This window comes from Struthio camelus, chromosome 12 (genome assembly GCF_040807025.1).
Source record: "Struthio camelus isolate bStrCam1 chromosome 12, bStrCam1.hap1, whole genome shotgun sequence".
In the NCBI taxonomy this organism is placed as follows: Eukaryota; Metazoa; Chordata; class Aves; order Struthioniformes; family Struthionidae; genus Struthio; species Struthio camelus.
In genome coordinates this window covers 7,274,192-7,301,329 of record NC_090953.1, presented here as the reverse complement: position 1 = coordinate 7,301,329, position 27,138 = coordinate 7,274,192, and the positions used below count along the sequence as shown (strand labels likewise).

General features: G+C 41.5%; 1 protein-coding gene across 9 annotated transcripts in view; it reads left to right on the top strand.

Moving 5' to 3' along the window:
* Positions 1-4,923: 4,923 nt before the first annotated feature.
* MCTP2 (multiple C2 and transmembrane domain containing 2) overlaps positions 4,924-27,138 on the top strand; it is a 130,117-nt gene continuing 107,902 nt past the window's right edge. For 2 of the 9 annotated variants that reach the window (XR_011143740.1, XM_068958533.1), the window contains exons 1-4: positions 4,924-5,095; positions 5,760-5,970; positions 20,978-21,077; positions 21,914-22,453. Coding sequence is in view for 8 of the 9 variants with exons in the window: in XM_068958533.1 (XP_068814634.1) it covers positions 21,977-22,453 (477 nt within the window). In the remaining variant the exon portion in view is untranslated. Of the gene's footprint in view, positions 5,096-5,380; positions 5,467-5,509; positions 5,677-5,759; positions 5,971-8,630; positions 8,652-20,977; positions 21,078-21,913; positions 22,454-27,138 lie in introns of those variants that run through there. The other 7 variants (XM_068958536.1, XM_068958532.1, XM_068958534.1 and 4 more) reach the window with 7 other exon arrangements.

Sequence of the window (27,138 nt, the reverse complement as noted above, 5' to 3'; positions counted from 1 at the left end):
AAAAATCCTAATATGTCACTGAGCAGAGACCCCCTTCCTCTTGCTGTTCAAGATCTCACCTTATCTGAAGCATTTATTAAACAGCAAAAAGGGACAAGGAAGCAACAGCCTGACTTATCTCCAGGGCCAAATATGTCACTGCAGCTCTGGTAAGAGCAGGGAGGTGGAAGCTGAAAATTCCAAAGGCCTAATTTTCCTAATGCAAGGAATGTAAGCAGAAAACACAAACAAAAACAAATGACTCCATTTCCTTTCCTACAAAACAATTACCTCTGTATTACTGGAGGAGTCAAAAATTTATATTCTATTCCTGACTTTGTCCTCAATTTCCTACCTAACTGAGCCAACCATAAAATGTAGCTCGTTTTAGTCATGGTTATAACAATACTTCTGGGATGTATGAGAATGAACTCAATGTTGGTAAATTACTTGGGGATCCTTGGATGTAACTCCTTATTCAGCTTCCTGAGTATGTTTCTTTTATAACAATTGCTCAGCTGCTCTCAGTGCATAGATCTATTGCACAGCTTTGCCCTACTTCTGGGATGGATAAAGGCGAATGTTCAGGTGATCTTAAAGCTTCTTGTTTGCACAAGGAATGTCCTCTGCAGCACTGCTCAGTGAAGTGTCAGGAGAATGACTGCAAAGCTTGTAGGTTATGATATTATTTTCCAAAATGCATCCTATTTAATTTAAAAAAAAAAAGCCCTACTAATAAATCTGAACTTTGATGGTGCAGTTGTATCACATTTTCATTCTCTCTCATCAGATACAGCTGATCACAACATAGTTGGTGCTGAGTGTCAAAACCTGGCTCGAAATGGTTGAAACATGGGTGCATGATTGAAAAACTAGAAAAGAGGAAACTTGAGGTTGTGATGGTTTCATTTTTTTTTTTAAAGTTTGAGCTTTGGTTTCATGATGTCGCATTTCCGCTCTTCCGACAGAAAGGTCGTCAATGATACTGCAGATGCAGAAAGCAGAGAACCCAGCCATAAACTGTGTATAGCCCTTTTTAGCCTCTAAGGTGAATCACAATCTTCAGTGGGAGAAAAATAATGTTTTGCAGGGTCATTTGGTGCTGAAAGTCAGTAGGCAAATCTTAACTGATTGCCATCATTCAGGTGTTAATCCTAGACCGCTGTGACACCCTTAAATGTCCTCAAATCCTGAGCACATTTACTTGTTTAGCTGCACAGAGTGACTTAAACCATACAGCCAGCTCAGTTTGTGTCCTGGGAACAGCTCATTACACGCAGACCTGGAGAGCAAGCTCACCCTTGGCCCTTTTCCAAACCCTACCTGTAAACCAGGGGCTCAGCTGCACAGAAAATGAGCTGTCTTCTGGACCTGCACTTATCTGTTGGGGTCAGCAGGAGTCCTCGGACCTAGCTGGTCACTTTTGGAATAAAAGAAATAAAGACCAGCAGTAGTTATTGCACAAAATTTCACCCTGGGTTTTCAAAAAGCCTTTTAGCTGTTGTGTACTGGAAAAAACTCAGCAAATTTTGTGTCCCAAGGTAACACACGTGTAAACCAACCTATTAAGTAAACTTCTGTAAGTAAGTCAGCAAAGTTGGTGACAAATAGGTGAATGCAAACAGAATTGCTTAAAATTAGGTAACAGGGTCTTCAAAGCTTCTGATTTTGTTCCCAGTAGTTATGCCAGCAAACATGTCTCACCTGTAGGTGGGATAGGAGATGTTTAGAGGACGAATCACTGAAATATGTTTTACTTGGTCAAGCTTGAAAGACTGCTGTTACCAGATGTGCTACCTGTGAGGTCAGGAGGAAGGGTATTTTAATTTAAATGGAAGGACTAGGTTTTTTTGTTTGTTTTTTTGTTTTTTTTAAACAGGATCTCCTTGTGCCACCTTGTACCCTTAGGTCCTGTTTTGCCATCCTCATGACCCCAGATGTGCTACTGGAAATGGGCCATGCAGAGGGGTGCTCTGGATGCTAAAAGTTCCCTTGTTGCACTTGATTAAGAGTTGTAACTGAGCCTGTGATCAGTAATGCAGCTAAAGCTGTACCTTAAACAGCCTCACATTGATTGAAGTTTGCCAGGTTTTGCAAGGGCTGACAAGACCATATGGTAGCCTTTTTTTTGTTGTTTTAAAGAGGATGCAAGGAAAAACCATGGTGAGGGAGAAAAGTTGCTTTTTTTGTTGTTGAGAGAACTTTTTCTCCCTCTATAAGAAAATAACTTTCATGCAGAAGATGAGTAGGATTTGATAACGCCAACTGCAAACCTCAGTTATGTTTTCCTCCTTTCTTTCCCAAAAGTGATTCTTAATGCAATCTAATAACATTTAGAAGAAAATCATTTGCATGTGTGAAGGGAAGGTGTGCAGGGTTCCTCATGAGTGTTCAACATAGCTAGCTGAAAAAGTAATAAGGAATATTTTTTAAATATATGCACTTTCATTTGCTGCATTTTTAGCTACACATTCATATTTCTAATAGTGTCTTACAGTGAGATTTAAAGAGTATTTATCTGAGTCCTATACTTAAGGAGTTAATGTGAACATCTGAGCTCTTGATGGGCCTGAAACGCTCCCCTGTCATGACAGCAGCGGTCAGTGTATATGGTGGGTGTTGGTGTATGCTCTTTGGGAGCTGGTTGGGTACGTTCATAGGACATCCTCAGGTTGGCTCCCCTCACGTTTCACATTGATGTTTCCCTTGGGTTTGTCTGGGAAACGGTGATGTCTCCGCCTTGCTCCTCTCCCCAGCCTGCCAGTGGTGGGAATTCATCGCGGGAGGATCTGCTCAGCATCGCTCTCCCTTTCCTTTCTTGGTCGACAGTGAAACAGTGACGAAGCTTGACGTTTGCAGTTCTGTGACTGCTGGCCAGTGCTGGTACCTGGCTGCAGTGGGGAGAGGCAAGCCGTGGTCCTCACGGCTGCTGCCCCCCCTGCCCCCACCAATTTTGGGTAGACTTTTCCCATCACTTCCCTTCATTTTTTTGCATCGAGGATTTCTTTGCAACCTCATGTAGTTATCTTACAAAGGGTGAAGTACACCCCGGTTTTTGAAAAGATGTAGCCCTGAGCATAGCACACTAGATGTCTTTTTTTTTTCCTTTTTGTTCCCCAGATATGTACTGGTGCACTTCTATATAGAGTATAGTAAACTATGCTACAGGAATTGTTAAAGGCTATTTCTGGAATTAATAAAACAAAGCACTAGCACTTGTTACAAATTAGTAGTTAATATGAAAGTTAGCAAATGGGTGTATTGTTTCCACTCTAGGATAAGGACGGGATAAGTGGTCAAGAGTTCTGGTTTCTTGCCTACCTTTTAAAATTAGGTATTCTCAACAATAAGTCTTAGATGCCTGTGTAAATATCAAATAGCTGAAAGATGATGACAAATAGATCAAGTATGGGAAGAGAGTGGCAAGATAATGAGTCACCAGACGCACAGGCCTTGACAGGAACGAGAAGGCAGATGCAGCTTCCCGCTCCAGACACCACTTTGCAGTGGGATGTCTCAGGGAACAGGCAGGGAGTGACAGCTAACGCTGTTGTAGAACAATGCTTTACTGCTTTTTCAACGCTGCACCTGTTTAATAATTTTTTTTTTTTTTTAACTCCAGTTCGATCATTCTGTGTCTCTAATATGGCATGCTGAGAGTATGTGCTGTTGGGGAGGTGGGGGGAAGTAGTGGTGACACAGACCTGATGGCATCGAACACGAAGGCTGCGCGTGGCCCTGGTAACTCGCATGCTCCAATGCAGCTGCAGCAGTTATCGCCAAAGACACCTTAATATTTATGCAGTGCTTCAATACAGTTACTTGATGTACAGGAGTGGAAAATCTCTCAAGCTTATCTAATCTTTATAACTACAGCTGTCCATATTTGGGCAGCCTTGTAATGGTTTATTCATTTTTTTATGCCTATTTCATAACTCACAGCAAACTTGCTGTTTTGCTGGATGGAAGCGCTTTGTTTCTGTATACCTATGTGCCTCCTGTTGCACCCCAAGAACATGTGTACATTTTATTTTAGCAGAGACATAAGCAAGCTAGTTTTATTTAAGCTACTCCAAAAATCAGCTGCCTTTTGCAGTAGATTACCCTGGGATGTGTTTATGGTTTTTGCTGTCTCGATTGTAATCTTTGACCAAACGTGCATAAAACCATTTTCATGATACACGTTTTGTGAGAACCTAGAACTAACTGAAAAGTTTTATTTTGAGTACTAACTTGTTCATGATCCAGAAACTACCCAGCTATCTGAAAATGATACTTTTTTTGGTTTACATGAAAGGATGACAAAAACATTATGAAGTGGGAAAAGTTTTCTTCCTTCTCTGTTTTCAGTTTAGGTGGTTGATTAGCTTTCTATTCTCAGCTGACTTCCCCTTAAGTCATTTATTTTTGATTGCACAAGGTGGGTAAAGCTAGCCTACTCAGCATTTAACATAACTTTGGAAAGTTGCATGCACTCTAGGAGTAACTGCATACTTCTTCATGTAATGGTGTTTGCAAATAACTGGTAATTTCAGTGAGGCAGTGCTTGAATATTAGGATCTGGCCATTCAAACATATTTTTTACGTCAGGAGACCAAGTAAAACTTCTGCTAACTTTGGCCCCCATCCTATAAACTTGTTTGGACACGTGAGCAAAAAATCCTACTGATGTGTAGCTCCTCGCTCCTGATTTTGCAGATCCATGTGGGACTGCGTTCCTGTGCAAACGGATGATTTCCAGATTCAGTGTCAAGGAACAAGAGTAATGGAAATCACATCGTTTTCCCCATGTCCGAACTTTCGTTCAGTGGAATAATTCTTTACGCTACGGCAAAATCTCACCACGTGTACAACGCTTTCTATTTTGCAACGGCACAACATGATTGCATCACCAGGTTTCAGTAAACGACAGGAGGTGAGTGTCACTCCTTTAGCGTGCTCTTAGATACTGTGCCGTTCCTGTTGAACAGAGAGGCAGGCACGGCCTGTAAATACATTCCTTTACCAAGTTTTTGTTCCCCTCTCCTTGCTGCTCTACGTTTCGCGTAGCAGTGCCATGCTTGACGGAAGCTAAACGTCACCAGACGCAGGGGTGATGGAGGAGTCATCCAGGAAGGTGAGTGGCAAAGGGGCTGTCCGGTAGCCTTGGCCTCCCCACGCCGCGGCGTGCCGGGGGAAAGCCCACGCGGCAGACACCTCGCTTCTGCCGCAGGCCAGGGCAAGTCACCACCCCCTGCCCTGCCTCAGTTTCCCTGCCTGGAGAGCGCAGCCGTGGGCACCTTCGCAAGACACCTGGAGAGGCAGCCAGTCCGCAGCCCTGCACGGGCACCCTCCAGCCGTCGGGATGCCCGGGGGCGGGCGGCGGGCGGCGCCGGGGGCCGGGCGCGGCGGGGGCGGCGCCGGGGCCAGGGCTGCGCGGGGGCGGCCGGAGCGCGGTCGCGGAGCGGCGGCGGCGCGGGGGCTGCTCGGGCTCCGCCGCGCTGGCAGGTAACTGCGGCGCGCTTCCGCCGGCGGCGCGAGTTGGCTGATTTGGCTGTGCCGGGGGAGGCTCCTCTCCTTGCCCGTCCCGTGATGGGCTGCGGCGGTGCTCGCTGTTTCTCCTTAGCGCCTCTTTGGGCGCTCGGTGCCCCGCGTTGGTTTAAACGCGGAGCGAAGCCGCTTTAAAAGACAAGTGGGAGGCTGGCTGCGCGAGCAGAGGTTTTTATGCGGTTTTCTGCGGGCTCGGTGGATTTGTTCTGTGCCGGCCAAACTGTTGCCTGATATTGCTCTGGCTTTCGCAGGTGTCCGGGAGAAGCAAGTTCGCAGCGGCAGACTCTAGCTTACGCTTGCCGGTTCGTTGCTTTGCTGCGCGTTGCTGTAGTGATGCTGGGCGAGACGCTTGGCCCGAAACGTTCGGACCTGTGGGAATAGTTTTTCTCTATGAGAAAACTGCACCGAAGAAATCCGGCTACCTTTCCTTTACCAACCTAGTTTGGCTGAACTGATCTATCCGTATGTATACCTGCTTACTCCAATTGAGTTGGCTTATTCCTAACTTTACCTAAAGAAAGAAGACACTTAAGGTTCTCCCCCCCCTCCTTCCCCCCCAAAGCAAGCAAGCAAGCATTCACACAGTTTTTTCATTTTATTTTTTGAAGGATATTTCTAAGGAATATTTAAGAAATAAGCTATAATTCTTATTAAAAAACAAAACAAAAAACAGCTGTCTGCATACTTGTAATGATGAGCAGGGCTGTTGGACTAGCTCTCTAAAAGTCCCCTCCAAACTTGATTGCTCTGTATTTCTGTAATGAAAAATGGTCTAATTTATCAGTAATATTAGCATAGCATAACTGCTGGCAAGAAACGAGCTTGCTCTTGATTTTGTGAGTATCAGTTATTCAAAGCATACCGCAAGCTGAGTTACTAAGTATGGCATTAAGAAAATAAAAAATGGTGCCTCAATATTTTTGTGTTAATTTCCAGGTGATTAAGCTGTGGAATTTGTGTGTCGTATTTTGCAGTGATTTTGTTTCTCTCAAAAGATGCTATCAAGTGGGCAGTTTTAGATGGTCAGGATGAATAGATGAGTTTGAGTAATGTTGTTTGTTTGATATATGTTGTTCGTTACCATTATAAAACAGGTTATCGTAAAGTACTTGCATGGCATCGTCTGAAGATGGATTTAGGATATATGGCTTTACTTTGCTTATACCTGGGGAAAGAGAATTTCAAAGAAGATTGTGCAAGGAGGAAGTTTTCTTTTTAGTTCTTAAATGTGTGGTTCTTTTTCTCGTAAAAATAGTAAATTTTGTGGTATTAGAAAGCAGTTTTAGTACTGGTTACGGTATGAGAGATGCTGTGAAGTAGTTTGTGTATTTAAACAAAGACATTAAAAAACAAAGGTGCGAGGAGGGCACCTCTTCCTTTGGGCACCTAAATGGCAGGTGGACTCCTGTAATCATCCCCTATTTCACCTGGGCCCAATACATGAATCAAGGGCCGAAGTGTTCACTCGAGGTAGTTGTTACCCTAACTGGATCAAATTCACTGCAACCCTTTTCCGGGTGGCTGTTGCATTTAGTAAAGCAAGCAGCTGGTTTCCAACTAATTGCACTGATGAAATTCCTCTTACTTGAACAGGTAATTATTCAAAATGTACCTGCTCAGGCAAAAAATGTTCCTGAGGAGATGATGGGTTACACTTTGAATATTGACGTTAAACAGGGATTTGCCGCTACCTGGGATGAAGCTGGGAAGTGTCCCAGCTCTTCTCACTGAGATTTCAGGCAATATTGTGTTTCTGTACTGATTGAGTCTAAATTGTACTGATTTGCCTGCATCCTCATCTCCAAAAGTGATTTTTTGCTCATACCTGAAAGTGGCCACGAGGCCTTTCCTAGCAGTGGTGAAATTTGTACAGGACTGTGTAACAACTGGTGCTGTTTTTTTTTTTTTTTAACCAGAAGGTTGGGTTTTATGAGTCTTGGTCGCTTGCTCGTAAAATTGAGAGATGCTGAATTTTGGTCTCTAAGGCTGTGCATGGTGGCACGGTCCCATGAGTCTTGGTCGCTTGCTCGTAAAATTAGGAGATGCTGAATTTTGGTCTCTAAGGCTGTGCATGCTGGCACGGTCCCTCTCTCAGCAGCTCTGTGCTGGCCCAGGTCCCTTTGCCTGTGGCAGCAGCATGCTGTCGTAGACCTTTGGAGAGGAGAATGAAACGTGCTAAAAACACACTGCATTTTCTCCGTGCTGCTTCCAGCCTTGAGTGGAAGATTGTTTCTCGTTTCCTTGATTTTGGAAGATTTATGTTGGCATCTTTCCCATCTTCCCATTTTACTTCCATTTGTATTTGTTAGGTAATATACTTGCATAGAAATTTGTTTTTAAGCAAAAGGAACATTTTTTTCCCCAGAACTATTCCTACTAAAGAAGTTCAGTGTTCCCTGCGGTGTCTGTCTTGCGTTCAGGTCCCTGGGGACTGTTTCTCACAACCTGCTTAGACTTTGCAGGATTGTGAGGCTGTCAGAAGCATGAGTGCCCAGCAGAGACACTGATTTCGCATTGAATATAACAGATCTAACTGTGCGTGCATCTGTTCTCCAAGCTGACAGTGCTATAATATCAGTGTATCAGGAGGGTGTTCGTACTTAAGGGTTTATGGTTTTTCTCAATAATTTAGACTTTATTTCTGTATTCCACGTGAAGTCAACCTTCCTGTTGCCTTCTGCACGAGGGTCCTGATTGGAGACCGCGGGATCACGCGTGGGCCACGTCTCCTGTGTTGGATCGAATGATTGGTCACCTTATTACATGATTTGCAGTTCACTGAAGGAATTAATTTGGGTGTAACTACAGGTTTACCAGCATTGCCAGTAAGTGAGGTGATTGCTCTGTGGGCAGACAGTTCTGATCTGATTTAGGTAACGATAACGAAGCCTTGTTAATGTAGACTTCATCTCTATGTTACACATGCTTTGTCTTCTCTAGGTCTTGGGTATCATGCAAGGGTTGAGGCTCTGCAGATGTTTACTCTGCCCAAAACGTACTGAGGACACCACAGACTAAAGCTACCTTGGCTATCTCTACCCACGTTGCAAGCACACCTCTCTGCAGTGACATAGATACTTGAAGGCATGCAACTTTATTTGCATTAATTCACCACGTAGCCACTCTGCACCAATACAGTGCAGGTTCTTGCTATTTATTTTTGAAAGTTTTGGGGGTTACTGATATTCTTATTGTTTATAATGATCAAAAAATGTTGTCCTTTAGAAAAGCTCCATAACCAATCTGAAGGAAACTGAAAACCCTTTAACCTGTTCTTTCAGCTGAAAAATTATGGTTACTGGCACCTAATGATAAGACTGTGAGATAAAACATGTTAAGTAATTTTAACTTTTCTTGAAACATTCCTAGAATCATTTTGGACTTTTTTTTTTGTGGTATGCTGTAAATTCAGACAATTCGGTTATCTCGCTCCTCCCCCTCTCCCCCCCCCCCCAAAATAATTGCTTTATATGCATGTTGTGCCCCAGTTGAGATGTCCTGATGGTATATCATTAAGTAGGCACCTTGATATCAGGACTTTTCAGTTAAGAGGCCTTACTGGGAAGGATATGACAGAAGTAGACAAAATCTGAGTGATATGAGGCAAATAAAGAAAAATTAATCATAATTTCATGTAACTCAAGATCTCTAAGGCCTGAGAATAAATGAAAATAAAAATACTTTTTAATAGAAGGAAGTACTGTTTTATGCAAGTCTAATTTATCTGTGGAACTCATTACCAAAGGATGTTCTTGTTGCTTAAGGTGTAAATTAATTTTTAAAGTTGTAAGGCAAATTCATGGACAAAAAATCTGCAAATCAATTTATTGCAAAGATGCAGTTTCTGACTGAGAAAGCCCTTAAATCACACGCTCCTGGAAACCAGGAGGGATGTTTTGGAGATAGAATTACTGTATAATTTCCTGTCCTGATATTCTTTTCCTAAGCATCATTTTTGGTCAGTGTTAGGAGCAGTTGGCTAAGTGGGCTTAGTGGGCTGAGTGGACATTTGGTATGATGCACTTCACTTATATGCTGTATGTGAGGAAAGTTTAGATTTTATTTTGTCAGATCACCACTTCTCTGTCCAAAACAGTTCAAAGCAGGTGAATGTAAAATATATGTAACTAATATTCAAGCTTAGGGAAAAACTAACATAAGCAGCATATTTAATACTGTGTTTCCTTAAAATTGCAATTTATTTACTCCTCATAACCTTGGGTTAAAAATGCACATTGATTTGGTATTTTGCAAGGCCACATCACAATTACAGAACTTCATTGTTTTGTCATTCATGAAATAATTGGCTTACTGTGTGAAAATATGGAGGATCTTTGGGTTTCGTTTTTCCTAAGTGTGTGCTGTATTTTTTTTTCTGAAGGAGGCTTATTTTTGGTAATCTGCGCAGAAGCAGAATGGTAACCTGGAGGTGTTTTTTTTACCTTCCTTTTCTTGCAGCTCCACACCTCCTGTTAAACCTTGTATCAGGGCTGATTGTTGCAGATTGCACATGTGAAGCCTCAATTGCTCATGGTCAAAGGAAAATAGACCCTTCGGCTGGGAGCCGTCAAAGCTGTTTTGAATTTTTACTGGAAAGTTTCCAGCGTGGTGGTGCAGCCTCCCAGACTTCCCTTTGGGCAGATAGGGCCCCCGCGCAGCTCAGTAGGATGGGCTGTGGGGTGACCTTTGGTCTGCCGGATAGCCTGTTGGGAACCCTTGAGCTTTCTGATGGTCCTTATTGCAAAACAATTAGCTTAAACACTTTCTTTTTATGTCTCGGTTAGTGTGCAGTGCGAGTTTGAGCCGAATAACGGGGAGGGGGGTGTGATTTTTCTGCGTTCCGTGCTGGATGACTTTTTCATGTGTGTTTGCACAGATGCGCCTTTGCTAGGTTGTTTTAGCAAGATGTTTTTGTGGGAAAGAGAAAATGCAAACAAAATAGTAATGTGGGTTTTGAAATCTCATTTTGTTTTGTTTGCCTTTTGGGCTGGCGGAGGGGGGATAGGAGAGGGAGATCTTATTCATATCCTTCCTTTCTGGGAAGTACTTGTACCCTTGACAATTCTTCCTGTTGCCCATTCCTAAGGACTATGTTTGTAGTGCGCAAAGTATGTTCTGCATTCCTGGAAACTTTAGTTTTGTACAGACTTCGTTGTTTTGGAAATTCTTGGAATTACATGGCTTTGCTCCCTTCATAATGGGAGATAAGATCTAATTTAGAAAGTAGAGATTTCCAGCTCCTCATAACGTTGTAAATTAAGACGTAGAAGCTGTGCTTTGGTCCCTTTTGGGCTTACAGACATATGCTTTTATTTTTCTTTACTCGTAAATAGATGAGACCTACTTCAGAATTAAGTTTTGGCCTGGATAGTGTATGAGATCTTTGATAATCTCTTGATGGAGATAGATGAAAATGAGATGACCATGCCAGTTTATTTGAACAGTCATTTTTCTCCAATGCCATTAATCAAGAAGTGGAGATGACCTGGAGGTGTCAGTGAGGGTAGGGCAGATGTTCTTAGGAGCTCAGGTCATCACGGTTGTGGAAAAATTAAAAAATCTAGCTCATTTGGGTTTGACTGAGAATAGATTATGGTGTTCTGTGAAATGTTATTTGATGCAAATTTCCTTTAAAGCAAAAATTTGTTGAACCTAATGATTTTTAGAAGTTCAGATAAAAATATCCAAATGAATGAAGTAATATAACTCAGATCCTTGTCTCTGCTTCCCTGAATTGCAAGTGGAATGTTTTTTGCTGCCTCTCTTATGGGAAACATCTGCAGAACCAAATACCAAATCATTAATGGTCATTCAATAACAGGTTTTGGTCCAGGTTTCTAGTACTTGGAAGTACTTAACTGGAGTCGTCTTTGGTTTATCTCTGTGGAAACACCATTGTGGTTTGGGATGTGACTTTTCTTTTTTTTTTTTAATTTGTAGGTGGCTGCATTATGTATAACTTAATAAAAACTATAATTTAAGATGTGATTCAAAACTCATTACAAGCTAAGGGAAGCCATTTGAGTTGAGGGGCCTGTTTCTTCCAATTCAGGAAGGCTTCTGGTTCCCAATGTTTACCAAACAACCTTGGATACCTCATAGAAACATGTAGCAAAAATTCCCTCTAGCCTTTGATATTAATTAAATGAAAGCTGGAAAGAAAAGCATTCATCTCCTTAGGTACAGAATTTTTCTGAACCGGAAAAACTCCTAGTGTAGATAATTGTAAGCAGTTCCTGTTTTGAGATGCCTAGTATATATGTTACTACAACTTGAAAGGTTTTGGTTGGCATTTGTTATAAAAGTTTTGTTTATGAATGCTATGTGATTTAATCCATAAAGAAATATAGGAGATAGTGTTATCGTTAGCTGAATTAGAATGCCTTTTCTTAGCATTCACCAGAACTAAAAGTCGACTCTACTTTTCCTTTGCGATGAGCTAGGTAGTCCTAACTCTTACACTTAAAGGTTAGTCTGAGACTATATGAATATGGCATGAAAATGAGAAGCAAACTGGTCAGTTTGCTCTGTTCTCATATACCCTACCTGGGTATATGAGGGTGAGGGGGGAAACAGCTAACTCTACAAATGAGCAAGTTGGGCAGCATGAGAAGGGAGCTGCCTACATGCTGAAGAGAAAGTGTTTAAAAGCATGACAAACGTAACCCCACCCTGACTATGGCAAATTTACCCTTGATGAATCAGGGCTAAGTTGTTTCTAAGGACCGTGTAATATGTTTGTGGTTTTTCAGAATCAGAGTAGTTTGATTTGGGCATAAATTAAGCTTTTCATGGATCGATAACTTGGGCATGGCATAGCGGGCTGGGAGCTCTCTGCTTGAACCTAGGATTTGCGTTCTTGTTTTCGTGCAAGATGAATGATTTGTCAGTCTGATGTGACTGAAATGGCACAAAATCCAGCAAACTCTAACTCTAGAGCATCTTCTGAATTGCATTTAAAATAGTTTTAGAATGGCTGTACCGGGAGCGATCAAAGGTCCTTCTGCCCACGATCCCACCCCATCCCAAAGAATACTTTGGGAAATTCTGAGCTAGAAACAGGAACCACCAAAGAAAATTTCCTATTACATCAGAGCAAATGACCGTAATGCTAGCCTAATTCCACGAACGGTAGTTCTAACAAAAAAACTGCCAGTAACTACCTTGAGGACAGAGATCAAAAATCAAAAACACTAGAGCAGTTCTGTCGTATGAGCCAAATATCTTGGAAGAGCTGAAAGTGAATTTTAAATTACCTGATCAAATGTAAGCAAAAGAGTTGTCATCCGTACTCATCAAAGCTACCATTTTGGGGAGCTTTTCTGATTACATCACTTGCTGGAAGGTGTCAGAGTTGAAAAGTCCATATGGCTTTACTGCAGAGCGGAGGCTTTCTGAACTACTGCAGCTAAAACGCTGAATGGATCACTTAAAATGAATCCCTATATGAGATGGCAGTGAACTCTTTTTTTTTTTTAAACCTTTTATTTAATTCCAGTTTCTGACAGTTACCAGAGTCACACTTGATGGGTTTCTTGAAAATGATGTCAGTATTCAGGGCCTTCAGCTTTAGCAAAGTGAAACCTCGGTGCTGAGACTGGGGAAGTGTCAACATGTAATTACTAATGAATATGAATTAAATTTACCACTTTTATCTGACTGCCTTAATGGGAAAATCGGACTGTAGCAGAACCCAGAGACAAGATGAACATTTCTAGTGTCAGGAGCCTGTAAACTCAAATGGTGTATGGAAAGATTAGTTTCTCAAAGCTGGCTCTCTTCTGTGAGAAATGAGTAGCATTTAGGGGGACCTCCATGCTGGCATATGTTTCATTTCTCTACACTTAAAAAAAAAAAAAAAAATCAAAGGAACCATTATGTTTATCCAGTTATTTGTGTACTGAATGTTTTACTGTCATGCTTTTAGGGGAGCAGTGTTTAAAGAACTGATTTTAGTTGCATAAATTGACTTCATATTTAAAGCACTAAGGTACTGTCCAGGATACAATTTATTAATCAGACTTCCAACTAGGAATAAGCAGGATGAAGCCCCTTTAGTCCAGGAAGGGGATGGACCCATGTCAGTGATGCATTTGCTTACTTTTCAGTGTTGTAGCAGAGTCTTGCTATTGCTGGTCTAACACCCAACAGTCTAGCTGGCATAAGCAAGAGAAGTTGTCTTAGCATTAGCGATTAGTTTATATATAACTCTTATCTTTGTTGTTCGTTATCAGATTTGATGTTTTGCTGGCAAATTTTGAGGTTAGCCATATATTTATGGTATATTCTTATTATTTATTTTTATTATTTAAACTACTGTCATCTTTAAAATCATAGCTCATTGCTGGTTTTTAGCATCTCCCCCAAATTGCCTTTTTTCCTCTTTCTCTAGCAGGTATGCTGCACCCTCATCATTGTTTATCCAGTGAATGCAAAAACATGACTTTTGAAGGTCTTTATTTTCAGGAGATATTTCCTAATAATAACGTGCTTGTACTTCACTCTTTTTGTCACTGTCTTATCTCGGGATATTTTTACTTCACTTCTGGAGTAGCTGAGGATCAATGAAGCCCACTAACATGTTCCCATATTTTGAAAAAAGTTGAAGTAGGGAACTTTACCGGAATAACAGCATGCAATGGTTCTGCGTACTCATAGTTGATTTATTGGAGATTTAAGAAGTATTATGCATCTTCCACTACACTGACCTAGAAAAGCACATCGGTGGCAAGGAGGGTTTTTTAATATCCTTCCAAATAAATCTTTGTTTATGATAGTTATAACCTGGAGATCAGAAACAGATTTATTGTGACTATGATTAAATGCCCTCTGGGTGGAGAATCTGATGGCTGCTTTGTTGTTACGCACTGAGGAATAGGTCGTTGTTTTCTCTCAAGTATTTGTTTCGTTCTTAATTTAAACTTTCCTGTGCTTTTCCCAGACTACGTTTCACTTTGGATTTGCTGTCTGTCCATCGCCTGTCACTGTGCCATTAACCAGTTACATGTTTGTTAGCTGTGGGTTGTGTCACACTGAAACCTGCAAACGTTTGGCCTCACCAAAACTTCCTCGTGGCTTTGCATCCATCTGTGGAGCTTTTCTTGTCTCCTTTTCTGCTATCCTGGTAACACCAAAGGTCTAAATGCAGTGATTTACCACAGGATGACTTGTGGCTCCTACAGAAAATGAGGGCTGTTATCAGTGACGTTCCCTCCTTCAGTGATATGCTACAACACAAACTCCTGTTATCTTCTTTGGGGGCAGTTGCTTTTGTTCTCCTGCCTCTGTGAATTAAGAGACTGCAAATGCACTGGGGCATTTAATCTACAGATATACCCAAACCATGTGGAGATGTTACATGTGAAAGGACGTTTGGTCTTGCGAATCAACAGATTCAAAATAATCTGAACTCTTCTGAGTGCTTGACTTTCACTGAGAGCTATGGTCCTGACCCATGCCATGTAACTTGTTGGAAAGAGTAATTGTAGTGAAGAGAAAAAGAGGGCAGAATATAGTCTTTTGTCCTGTTCGCTCCAAGATTATATCAGGTCATTTCTGCTGATCAGAGATGCTCTGTTTATGCCACTTTGATATATTGTTGTTAAATAAACACACAGAGCTTTAAATAGCCGTTTCCTATACGGTCATTGAGTTTTGATAAGTAGTTTGTCATTAATGGTAGTTATTTAAGGAGCAATGTTGGCACGTATGCAAGTAATTTACATATGAACACAAACTTCTTTTTTGGTAAACGTGCAACTTAAGTGCTAGTAAGAGGCACTGGCTTATTTGGCCTCCTGTGGAAATGAGTCTGCTATTTCCTTCCTAGGTTTGTTTTCCCTGAGAGTTATGAAAAGGGATGATCTATTTGTGTGCACCTTCTGTTGTAAAAATACTCTCTTTACTATAAAAGAAGGGAAGAGGAACAGAGATAGTGAGCAGGGAGGAGGCTGTCATGCTGGATCCCCCAACGGAGATCCTCCAGATGGGCACGAGCTCCTTAACACGTCCATCCCTGCCTCTCCTCTGAGCTTGTCCTACTCCTTCACGTGAGCCCAGATAAAGCTTCCCTCTTCCTATTCATTCGAGACCTCTCCGTCTCGCTCTTACCCTGCAAGTACCTACTGCCTTTCCACATCACTCCTTTACATTGCTGCTCATCAGCTTTTTCCTCTCTTCCCCCGCTCTTAGAGCAACCCTGCTCTAGGGACCACCTTTCCTGGGGATCACTATGTGGTTAGGAGCAGTGAAGGCCAACTAGGAAGTAAGTACAGTCAACAGTAAAGGCATTTCCTGCTTGATCTCCGCATGTGACACAGTATCTTCCAGAGGGAGCTGCTTCGGTGTCTTTCTCGGAGTCAGGTTTAATGGGAATGTTCACCCTGCTGCAGATCTTCATGCATCAGCGTCCATGGAGAGGTCTGAAGCTTGACAGGTGCAATCTGCGTCGTGCAGATTGCAGCCTAGTGTGCAGCTTGATGCAGTCCCGTGGATTAGATTGAGAATGAAGGAGGCCTTCTGGCTCGCACAAGTACTATCGCAAGCTACAATATTTGGAAGGAAGCAGAAAGAATGGAAGGAACTTGTGAAATGTTTTTATGAAAATACGCCCAAACACTTCCTCCTTCATCTCCTCGCTACATACTCATCATTTTTCTTCTGTTTTAGAATACACAGCAAAAAATGAAAGCAATACTTTTAGAAGCTGGAAGCAGGTGCAGTTTTTTTAGTAACTTTCACTATCGGATGCTATTTTAAGCTGTTTGTAGCAGCTGGTTGTTTTGTTACTTCTCATAGTTAGTATCTGCTCATAAATGTTGAGAAAAAAGCTCTCCAGATTGTGCAAGAGAGTCTCCAAGGAGTTAGGACATCCCTGTTCCTCTCTTGTGTTAAAAGTGGAGGAAGATGTGTACTCACTTCATATGTTTGTTAAAGATGGAGCTCACCAAATTTGAGGCAATAGAAAAAACAAAAAGCCAAGGAAGGGACGCAAAAGCTTGCAGTCTAAAAACACAGAGAACTATAGTTGTTTTTGTTTAACCTAAATCCGTTGAAAAAATCTTGTTCAAGATGCTGATATTAACTGCATAGAGTAAGTATGTTTTTGTTGAGCTTGATATTTGTCCTTGATATTATTTATGACCTCAAAAGACTGCAGATTTCTTTTAGATTCTATCAGTAAAACAAGGTAGTTTTCTTTTGGTCATTTTATTTCCATTCAAGCATTGAAGCATACGAAAGTTGCCTTTTATCAGGCACTTGCACTAATTTGGTTGACAGCAACAGGCTAACTCAAAGCAAAGGATTGTATTCTGTTTGGTTTCAGTATGTCACACGCCTTTTTTTTTTTTTTTCCTCCGTGTTAAGCATCCCAGTAGCACACTTTGCAGATTCATCTGCAACAACAGAGCAGTGGAATCTATATCAATGGTCTCGCATCATTTTAAGACCTAGGAGGGAAGCATAAGCTTAAATATAGTTGCAGGACTTGGAAGCTGGCCAAGATACAACCCTGCTCTGGCAGCCAGTCACCTATGCAATTAAGACGTTAGCTACATTTCAGCAGTGCTTGTTAGTTCTAAACATAACTTTAACACTGATTTCCCCAGGGTAATTAGCCATGCACAGTCTGACTGAGATTAGACTTGTTTTTTCTGATGTCCAAGCAAATTTAAGCTCAGGTGTTTACTCTATGCTTTAGGACACAGTTGCAGAGAGAGAAGTTTATGTCGCCTTTTCAGTATTGTGAAGTAGGTCTGTAATTCAGTGACCCCTGTAAGCTTATGCAATCCCACACAGAGGAAGGGCTTCTGGCCCACCTATGTCAGCATTTCATTTTGGGCTTCCCCCTCACTCCACAAAGGATGTGCAACGCTTGAAGGGGCTAATAACCAAAGGGAGATCCCGCCCTGGTAAAATGTGTGATTTTCTTTTAGATGACATATGTGAGTGTAAGTGGTGCACTGGGTTCGGAAAGCTTGGGGATAAACTGGAAACTCTGAACAAAGGATTTACTTTGTACAGATATTTCTTTATCTCTGTCTTTGGTGGCTGATGCTTATCATAAAGATATTGTATTTCCAGATAAGTTAGTGAAATAAGTTATTGTAAGGAAAGAAAATGATTTCTCTTTCTAGAAAAATTTGGCTGTTAGTAAATGACTTTTGTTTGACTGAGATTCTAAACATGGCCATGAGGAAAACTTGGGGTACTTAATGTGATCTGTCGCAGAAATGATCACCTGGCACGTACAGTTGGTGTAAATGTCGGATAGTGTTTGTTTACATCTGAAAACATATCTGATTTAATTGTATATTACAGAGATAGATGGTATGCAGGCTGACTCTGCGCTTCCACTTTCATTGGATAAGTAAATTGAACACAATGACTGCCATGATTTATGAAAGTTGTAATAACTGTGTTTTTATACTTATTTGCGTTTTTCTTTTTTACTACCTTTGAGGGCATTTCTTAAAAGCTTTAGGAGGGAGCGTTTCGGGGGTGCTTCAGTGAGTCTTATGCAGTTCTCCTGAATGTGCAGAAAGTTATTACTCAGAGGGAAGAAAGATAGTGTATTCCTGAATTTATTGTGTGTAAATCACTTTGCTTTTGTCAGTGTATTTAGCAATATTGTGCACTTGTATAATGTTTCCTGAGTGTCTTGCAGTTTTTCTCACTAGTGGCTTTTCTGGCTTCTTGACAAGACAGTAAGTGAAGCAGAGCTGTAGAACGACTTCTCTAGACGTTCAAACACTTTTGAAGTATCCCTTCAAACCACCTGTTATAACACTAAAAACCAATTTAGCTCTAAACACTATAACCATTTAAGGGTTAAAGCAGAGAGCTTAATAAAGACTCTGTCTCCGGATATTATGGTGAGAGGTAGAGATCCAAACACAAAAAAATCCCAAGGACCATAATTAGAAGATACTTCAGGGAGCATAAAACGCTAAAAATATCTGTTATGTCAGTCAGGTAGCGAGCTGTGACCAGCTTTTCTGTTGCTAATCCTTTCCTTTCAGCCCCTGTACCCCTCAAAAGAAGAGTAGAACCACCAAAAGAAAAAAAAAAAAGGCTAAAAATGGCAGGTGCAGTCAAAAGTGGTCTCCCTGAAGGAAGAAATAAAAATATATAGATTGTTCCGAGCATCTATGGTTTAACAGCATATTCGAGAATACAATGAAGATGATGCATTAAAAAACTCCTTTTTAACCTTTCTCATTACATAAGAATAGAGAGTTATTCAATTAAATTAAAAAAAAAAAGGTAAAATTGATAACAGGAAGCATATTTTATGCATAATCACTGTTTGAAACTCTGTATGAGGATGTGTCAGTGATGGAAGAAAAGAGTAGAGGCCATACTTGGACCAAGATTTTAATAAAGGACACTTTCTGGTGTGGTGGCTTAGAGGACGTTTGCCAATACCATTGACACCGAACTTCTGAGGCTGTGGAAGGACGAGGGAAAGCTTCTGGCCTGTGACGGATGAGGAGGATATGAGTTGGTGCTCAAACTGCCCTTTTCACAAGTAACGGAGAATTTGTTCTCTTTACAGTTACGTTTTTCTATTGATGCTGCTCAGCATGGTGAGCAAAAGCAGGGAGAAATTGGTGTAGAAAGAGTGTGAACAGCTTACCAGAGTGGCTTCAGCATTCACAGGAATTTGATGCGTTGGTTAACGGTGACAGTTGCGCGCGAGTGCATGCTGTTGTGGCCCCAAGATATCCCCAGAAAGGCTGGCAGCTCCCAGCTCGAGCACTGTGCCGCAGCGCGCCAGTGCTGGGGACTTCTGCAGGTGTATAGGTCCACAGGTGGAAGATAACAGGTAGCTGGACCCATCCTAGTTGTCTTGACCAAAACCTGGAGACTTTCCTTCCCTCTTTTTTTTTTTTTTTTCCTCCCCCCCTTCCCTTCCCTGCTGCGATTCTGTCTGGCTTGAGGAAGAGTCTGCTCATAGCATGTTAGATGTCAGTTGGCCTCAAGGATGGCGGACGGTCCTTCCACCATCCCTGCTGGATGTGCATTTCCAATGAAAAATCAAGTGAAGGGATTTAATGGGAAAATGTCTACAGAAATTCGCCTGCTGCTAGGTGACAAAATCTCAAAAGCAAACAAACTAAGAAAAACAGCAGCAGGTTGTCAAAATGAGCAGGGTGGAGAATAACAGGAAAAAAGCAGGAAGCCTAAGAGTCTTGGGATGTGGATACTGGGAGCTGATCCTGCCTTACTTATGCCTTGACTTTAGCAGTTTTCTGTGCGTGCAGGCGAGCAAGGCAGAAAGCCTTGGCAGGAGATGAGTTGTTTAAATGAGTCCCGACAGTGTTGTTACATAATGTTTTGTGCAAACGCATTTAACGTAATTTCTGTTATTAACATATGATGTAACGCTACGAAGAAAGCCTGCGGCTTCCTCATCAAATTTTTATTTAAAGAGGAAAGAGTCTAAGTGAAAGCTTTCAGCCAAAGAGAGCAAACTGAGCCAGGTCTCATGTGAGGTTGCGCTGGGCTTTCCGTGCTGGCTTTGGCGCAGGAGGCCTTGCACCTGCAGACAGATGCGTCAGGGTGCACATTTACTTCTTTTCTCTTCCCATGGTAAACGTGACTGTTTCGTACCACGGCCTGAGGGACAGTGAGAAAAGGGGACCCCTCCCCTCCCCATTTCTCTCTGTTTCAGTTCCCCTGTGAGGTGCGGAAAACGTTCTCACCTCTCAGTGAAACGGTGAGGGAAAAATAACTTCAGTTTGTCCATGTGTATTGCAATCCTGGATCTAACTACTGCAGCTAGAGATGAAAATATGGTGTTTAGCTGATAATAGCTAGACCAGCACGCCTTTCTATGTGAGTAACGTTAGTTACTGGCATGTGAATGTATGTAGTGCCATTATAGCGTACTGTTCTTTATGTGGAATATAGCTATGCTGATATCAAGCATTTATATACCGATATAATTATGACTACCAGGAGGATTGTACAGCTTTAGCTATATACTAGTACAGTTAAAGCAGTGCATTTTGTAGACGCCTCAGCAGTCTGCAACTATTATGGTGGAGATGGTCATAAAATTATTAAAATAATTTCTGAAGAGTTATTAAGTAACTGGCTGTACAAGCAGTTTAAACCTCATTCAAATTCGCCGAACATGAGAGTAGATCTGTTTGAGAGCAGACATTGTTTTCTCTATTTGCGTTTATCCAACAGTTGTATTTCTATTGTCTGTTCTGTTTACCTTAGTGTTCAGGATAATGTTGAGATAAGTCATTTTTAGTCAACTGCAGGCTTATTAGAATGTAAATAGGCTATGAGTTTTGAAAGTAGTGGTCATGCAGTTAAAGCTTATACATTTTTGAAGATTGTATATACGGTAAGCTACGTGTGTATCTTTGGGACTGCAAAGGAGTAAATCTGCAGGTTTCATCAGCTTTTTTCTTAAGGAGGTTGTGATGATTTGACTGTCTCTGCTTCACAGAATAACCATGGTTGCTCAGCTGGTAACTATGAAAGACGCTATGAGGATCCTCCTGTCAACAGGACCATCCGTTTGACCGTTTCCTTACGATGCAGATACAGTAGGTGATTTTGTTTTAGTTCTGTTCTTGTTCTTCACTATGGTGTCAATGCTCAGTATGAATCAACTGAGAGACGAGAGTCGGCCAGCAGGTTTTCAAAATCCGTGAGTGATTCCCTCCATCTGTTTTTGTCCTCACCTTTCTTCACTTTGTCCTTTCTTTTAACTGCCTTATGAGAAAAAATAATTAAAAAAAAAAAAGTAGGAACAGAATAAAATTCATGATTTTGATAAAATTGAATACTTACTATTTACTTTCTCACTAGTAATGTATTTAGCTAAGGTGGCTGAAAACTTTTAAAAAACTATATACAATTAAAAAAAAACCTGTTAATATATTTACAAAAATGTTTCTCTGTGTCCCAAGTGGTGGTGATGTTTGCCCTGTTTAACGTTTTTTAGAGATAACTAATATTTTTGAGGTTTTAAGTTCCATGTGCCAGCTTTGCAAGCATTTTTGTATGTTAGTATTAACCTGAGTTTGCTGCTATCAGTAAATTTTATAAAGAAACAGTTTCCAGTCAGGTAAACCACAAATTTTTGCAAATCAGGACTTAGCAGAGGAAGAAATATCATCTTTCCCCTCTTAGCAAGCATAAAGTAGCAGACGGACATTGCATCTTAGTGTGGGATTAAATACTTGCTCTGACTGCTCTCCTCCCAGATGATCAAACCTACCTACCAGATTGTGTTTGGAAGCACTTACTGATGCAGCATGCTTTGTTTTTGCTGCTTAGAAAGAATACTGAAAGTTTCAAGATGCGACTATATGAATCATAATCTTCAGCTGCTATTCGCTTTTGTGATTGACTTATATTCTTCCTACATTCCTTTTAGTCACCCTGGGAATCACTGAAGCCATTTAATACGAGACACATTGCTGAGATTCCTGTTGCAGAAATGGACTTGGATAAACCGTCCGTTTGGGGATCTCTGAAACAGAAAACTAGGCCTTTCCTACAAAACTTGAGCGTGAAAAAGACAAGGAGAAGGTCTAGCAAAATGGTGGAGAGGAAGAAAAGGCATTCCTTGGACCGGCGCCTCAGCGTGTCTGTGCCTGACATGCTGGAGGTCGAGTCTCTTGTGGAGGAAGAGGTGACATACTCGAGTGCTCAGGTGCTGTCTGCGTACTCCCCCGGTGACCTTCCTGGCTCCGTTGTGTCTCTGAAGGGCAGAAGCTCTTCCCTGAGGCCGGTGGGAGAGGACTGGCAGTGGAAGCAGCAGGAGTCGGCGCGTGCGGAGGTTAGCGCGGCTGAATCGGAAACGCAAGCCGTGCGCGGCTCCAGCTCCGAGGCCACGCGGAGGTCCAGCAGTGACCTCTTCGAGCTGCTGCGGGGAGCCCGTCTGAGCAGCGACCTGACCGAAGAGGTGGCTGAGGTAGGTGGCTTTCGTGTTGGCCAGGCCAAATAGCCATCTTGGGTTTGTTGCGCTACTCTATCTGACAAGGTTACAAAGTGATGGAGGAGGGTTTCCTACTCAAGGAATGAACAAGGGGGAAAAAATGCATATAAACCAAATGTGACGTATATGTTCTTGGAGCCTACTTCCGACCTTCTTTCTGTCAATCTGCAGCTACAAAATGGCCCTTTGTAATTCACACTCTAGTTTCTTATTTTGTCATGGTGATGACACCTGATTTTTGAGTGTTGTTGAAATTACTCACTTAATTCAAATGTAGCTGCAACCCTCTGAGCTCTGAAATACGCTGCTACTTGATATGTTTGCCTTAGGTTAAGAAAGCTTATCAGAATTGTCATAGCAAAATCTACCTACCTTCCACCCACTCAACGTCAAGCTGGTGAGGTGAAAGAAGGGGTGAACGAGGTGAATGCTGTAGCTGGAATTAACACAAATGAACATGTGATGAAGTGCAGTGAACTTGTAGCATCGTGCCCTGGGATGTCCTATGGGTTTACGTTGTGATTAAATGGAGGCGATGCAAAAACTAAAATGTTGCCTCTGCATTTCCTGTCTCATCCCACGTTCTTCCCTCTCCCCTTGCTTCTTTGGCTGGTATTTCTATAGCTGGATATAGTGCTGCAGGCACAGCAGAGTCCGACATGCTTCAATTCGGACTTGAAGCAGTAATTCCAGCCTGGCCTGAGCAAAGTGGGTCATTGGGTGGAGTTTGTGATAGCTCTATAATGTAGACAGAAGGTCAGGGTTGTGGCTGCTTTGAAGCATTTTAGGCAAAATTCAATGTTTCAATTTTTTGTGGAAATGCATCTTTTCCTGTTGAGTTTTCAGCAGGAAAAAGGTTAGATTTTTGTATTTGCTTTGAGGCCGTCTTCCCATAGCCTAGGTGCTGGAGTTATCTGAGATGCAAAAAAGGAATGTAGACATTTCAGCTTAATCCTCTTCTTTGAGAGTAGTGATTCTGTAGATCAATCAACATTTTTAAACTCTGTTTAAGATTATGCTCAGTGCTACTGTGGGGTTTTAAGGGAAGATGATAATTGGTGAGGATGGTGTCACATACTTTGTGACCACTGTGGGATTCGGAATCTGAAGTGAATTGTTCATCCACGTCAAAGTTTCTGTAATGTTAATTTTCAGACTATTCAAAAACGTTGTTTTGTCATGGGAAATGTTTACAAGGTTAAATGTCTCTTCTTAACTGTTACCCACCAACTCTTATTTTTATGGTGTAACTCGATATTTGAAACTCTTGTAGATAAGAAAGCCTGGGGCTTCTGGAGGAACTGTTACTCTGGACCCAGCAGATCTCCCAAGTTCCTGGTTCTTCCTTTCATGAGATGGACCCTGTATTCTTTTTAATGTAGGCACAGGTAGTCAGGCTGTGTATGTATCTACCTTTTTGTGGCCCACCTCCCACTGTTTGTTTAACCAGTTCGCTAACTTCAGTGCAGTGTGGCAAAGGCATCGCAATCTCAAAGTTGATTTCTTATAACTATCTAATGTAAACAATTTCTGAAAGGAAAAATGACAGTGACAGCTAACCCAGGATGTAAGAGGTGCAAAACTGCAAGAGACATAGGTCTAGTTATCATTTTCTCATAAACTGTTTGTTAAACTACTTTATGGAAAGTGTATATGAGAAAGCAGACCCCTTTATGTTGTTGTGTCTGTCATTGTCTTGTGACTTTTTTGGCTCCCTGACGCTTACTGGAGAGTGGCTGCATTTGGGCTCAGCTGTTCTAATGACTTAAAAAAGCAAAAATGAGATAAACCACATCTAAGCAGCTAAACTGTTATCTCCAGCAGCCGCAACGTCCTGGAGAAAGTAAAGGTAGGACATGGCCCATGCTCCATCCCTGATTTGCTGTAAAAAACCATTATCTCGTAGCAAAGTATGCCTGTAAGGTTGTGCTGCGGTTGGCATCTATGCTTTCTCCTGCTTCTGAAGTTAGTGACCAGCAGGCTCCGGATGGTGCACAGGCCCTCTGGGGTGGTAGGCTTTGCTCTGAGGACACAAGGAGCAAGATAATCTCCTGATTATGCCGACTTTTCTCTCCTCTCTTGAGGAGCTGTTCTTTCTGATATAAAACTCCTTGTTCTGCATCTCAAAGGTCTGTGTATTCTTAGCAAAGTGGTATTAGTATATCCTTTTAGAATAAAGTTTGACCACCTGCTAGTTTTCTTTAAAACTCCTCTTAAATGAGAGAATCTTCCTGGACATTGCTTGAATTTCAAAGCTGTGCCTGCAAAAATATTGCTGCGGCCACTATCGGCAGACATTCAGAATAGCCTTAACCTGTTAGAGTAACGCGATGCCTGAGAAACCTAATCTTTCAGCTGAAATCTAAAATTATTCTTACTGTTTCGGACTACACTGCATGCATTATGCCAGAATCGGCACACTGGTATCGGTCCTGCTGCTGTTTCACAGGCGTCTCTCCTTTGCAAACATGTGAAACTCCGTAGTTGGGATTGCTTGAGATATTGTTAACTGTTTCTCTGCTAGTCACGCTGCCAAGAGTGCTGGCTCTCCATTTCTGGGATGCTCCCCTGAGTGACAAATCCTGAGTCTGGCCAAATAAGCAGAAGGAATCTGAGACTTTAATAACCTGCCTGCTTAGCTAAGATGCAGTACTGACCAACCAGCGCCCGCTCGTAGTCTGCTGTGATGCAAAGCATCAGACTTTTAGTCAAGGCCAAGTCACTTCCAGTTTGGAGATGCAAGTTTTTAAACACATTGGCTTGCACTTGTTTGAGCATACCATCATTCAGATAGCTACGTAAGAAAAGCAGCTAAAATGGCATAATTATATCACTTTCTATGCTTATTTTCTATTTTACTCAGAAGTTGTAGCAACTCAAGTTAATCCATATACAGTAGGCTGGAAACCACAAACGTGCTACCATTTTAGGAGTTTGCTTCTGAGTTGTTTTAATTGTACTGACTCAATTCTACTGTTGTAGATCAGCCGTTATAACCTAAAATCTACCAAGCAGCACCAAAATTAACCCCAATTCCACCTCTGATATTGGGGAAGATAAGTACTTTGGCAGAAGGTAGTGCCTATATAGTTTCTTGGAGCTTAACTCTGAGAAAAGTTTCTTTCTGATTCATAACAGTCTGAGTTTGGCTCATTCTCTGTAGCCTTTATCTCTTCCAAAGTGTGTATTTGTATATGCGTTTGTGCATATAAATCAATAGTTATTTTCATACCAAATCATCTCACTAGGTGAATGTCCCACCTTCCTTCCTTCCTTCCGTCTGCCTCAAATTACAACTTAAGGGCAGCCAAGATCTTTCTAAATAATACGCAGCACAGTGAAGCAAATGAAGGTAGAAATAGTTAAGGAATAATGAACTAATTTATCTTTTAAGTGCAATTCAGTGAAAACCTCAGTGTTTGGCTGTTCTTACACTTCATTGAACAGCCACAAAATTTGTACTCTGTGTGCCTCAGATGGGGACCGTTTATTGCAATGGTTATTGGTCTCCTAATACTTCTCGGATAGGGTCATTGTAGAGAGCGTGACAAATATTTGCAACGTTCTCTAACTGTGCATGTCACTCACTGATCAGAGTGAGGTTAATCAGAAGGAAGGCAGATCCAAATTAAAAAAAGAAAATATGTAGGTTGAGGTTCCCCCCCCCCCCCGAACTACTTGTCATATGCCACCTACTCGTTTCCTGGTTTTCATTGGTCACCCAGTATCATGAGATTCTTTCCGAGCCACATGCATAAGCTCAGTGTGGGCCTGTGGTTTTTACGCTCTTCTGAAATATCAGCACGGAGCTGCCATACCCAGAACTCACCATCTTCAGTGAAGGCTCTCACCATATGTGTCAGGCCGGGCTCAGCTTCAGGCTGGGCTTAACTTTGACATATTTATCTGTTGTTCTGTTATGATGACACATTGCAAAGGTTAAAAGTGCCATTTTACAACATAAAAAATTGTCGTTTTTCCTTGTTTCATTTTCATTTGCCAAGAGATTTGCTTGTACTTTATTTGGTCTCTGTTGCAGCTGAGCTAGATGAACTTGAAGGATGAAGGAATAACCCAGCTGCCATTTCACCCCAGATCATTTGCTTAGGCTTACTGCAGAGGACACTGTTAATGCCACTTTTTACAGTCGCTTTTGGTGCGTGGTCATTTATCATCGATGAAGTGCATTCAACCATTCATACATGTGCTTAGTAGCAAGGTGCTATGAGTCACTAGCAAGCCGAAGTCTCATCTTGTTGCTGGTGCTTTCTGTACCTTTGAGTTTTTCATCGTTCCTTCACAGAAAATAAGAGGAGGTCGAGGTTGTAAACCCTGTCAGGAGGAACATTTGATTTATTCATATATATGTATATATGTGTATATATAAAATGATAAAAAATCATATATGTGATTATATAATGTATGTGTATATGTGTGAGTGTAAATATATATATATATATTTTCACATACTTTTTTTTTTTTTTAATAGAGCAGTGGGTGGAGTGTTGCCTTGATGCTGACTAGGTCTCTGCTACCTGGGCAGAATGACAAGTGCTAGAGAGCAGCTTCTGCCTTTTGAGGATCGCGGCCTTCAGTAGCTTTCTGTAGTTAGGGCGTTTTAGAGAAGGATAGTGTGTTGCATCCTATTTAGGAGAGGAATT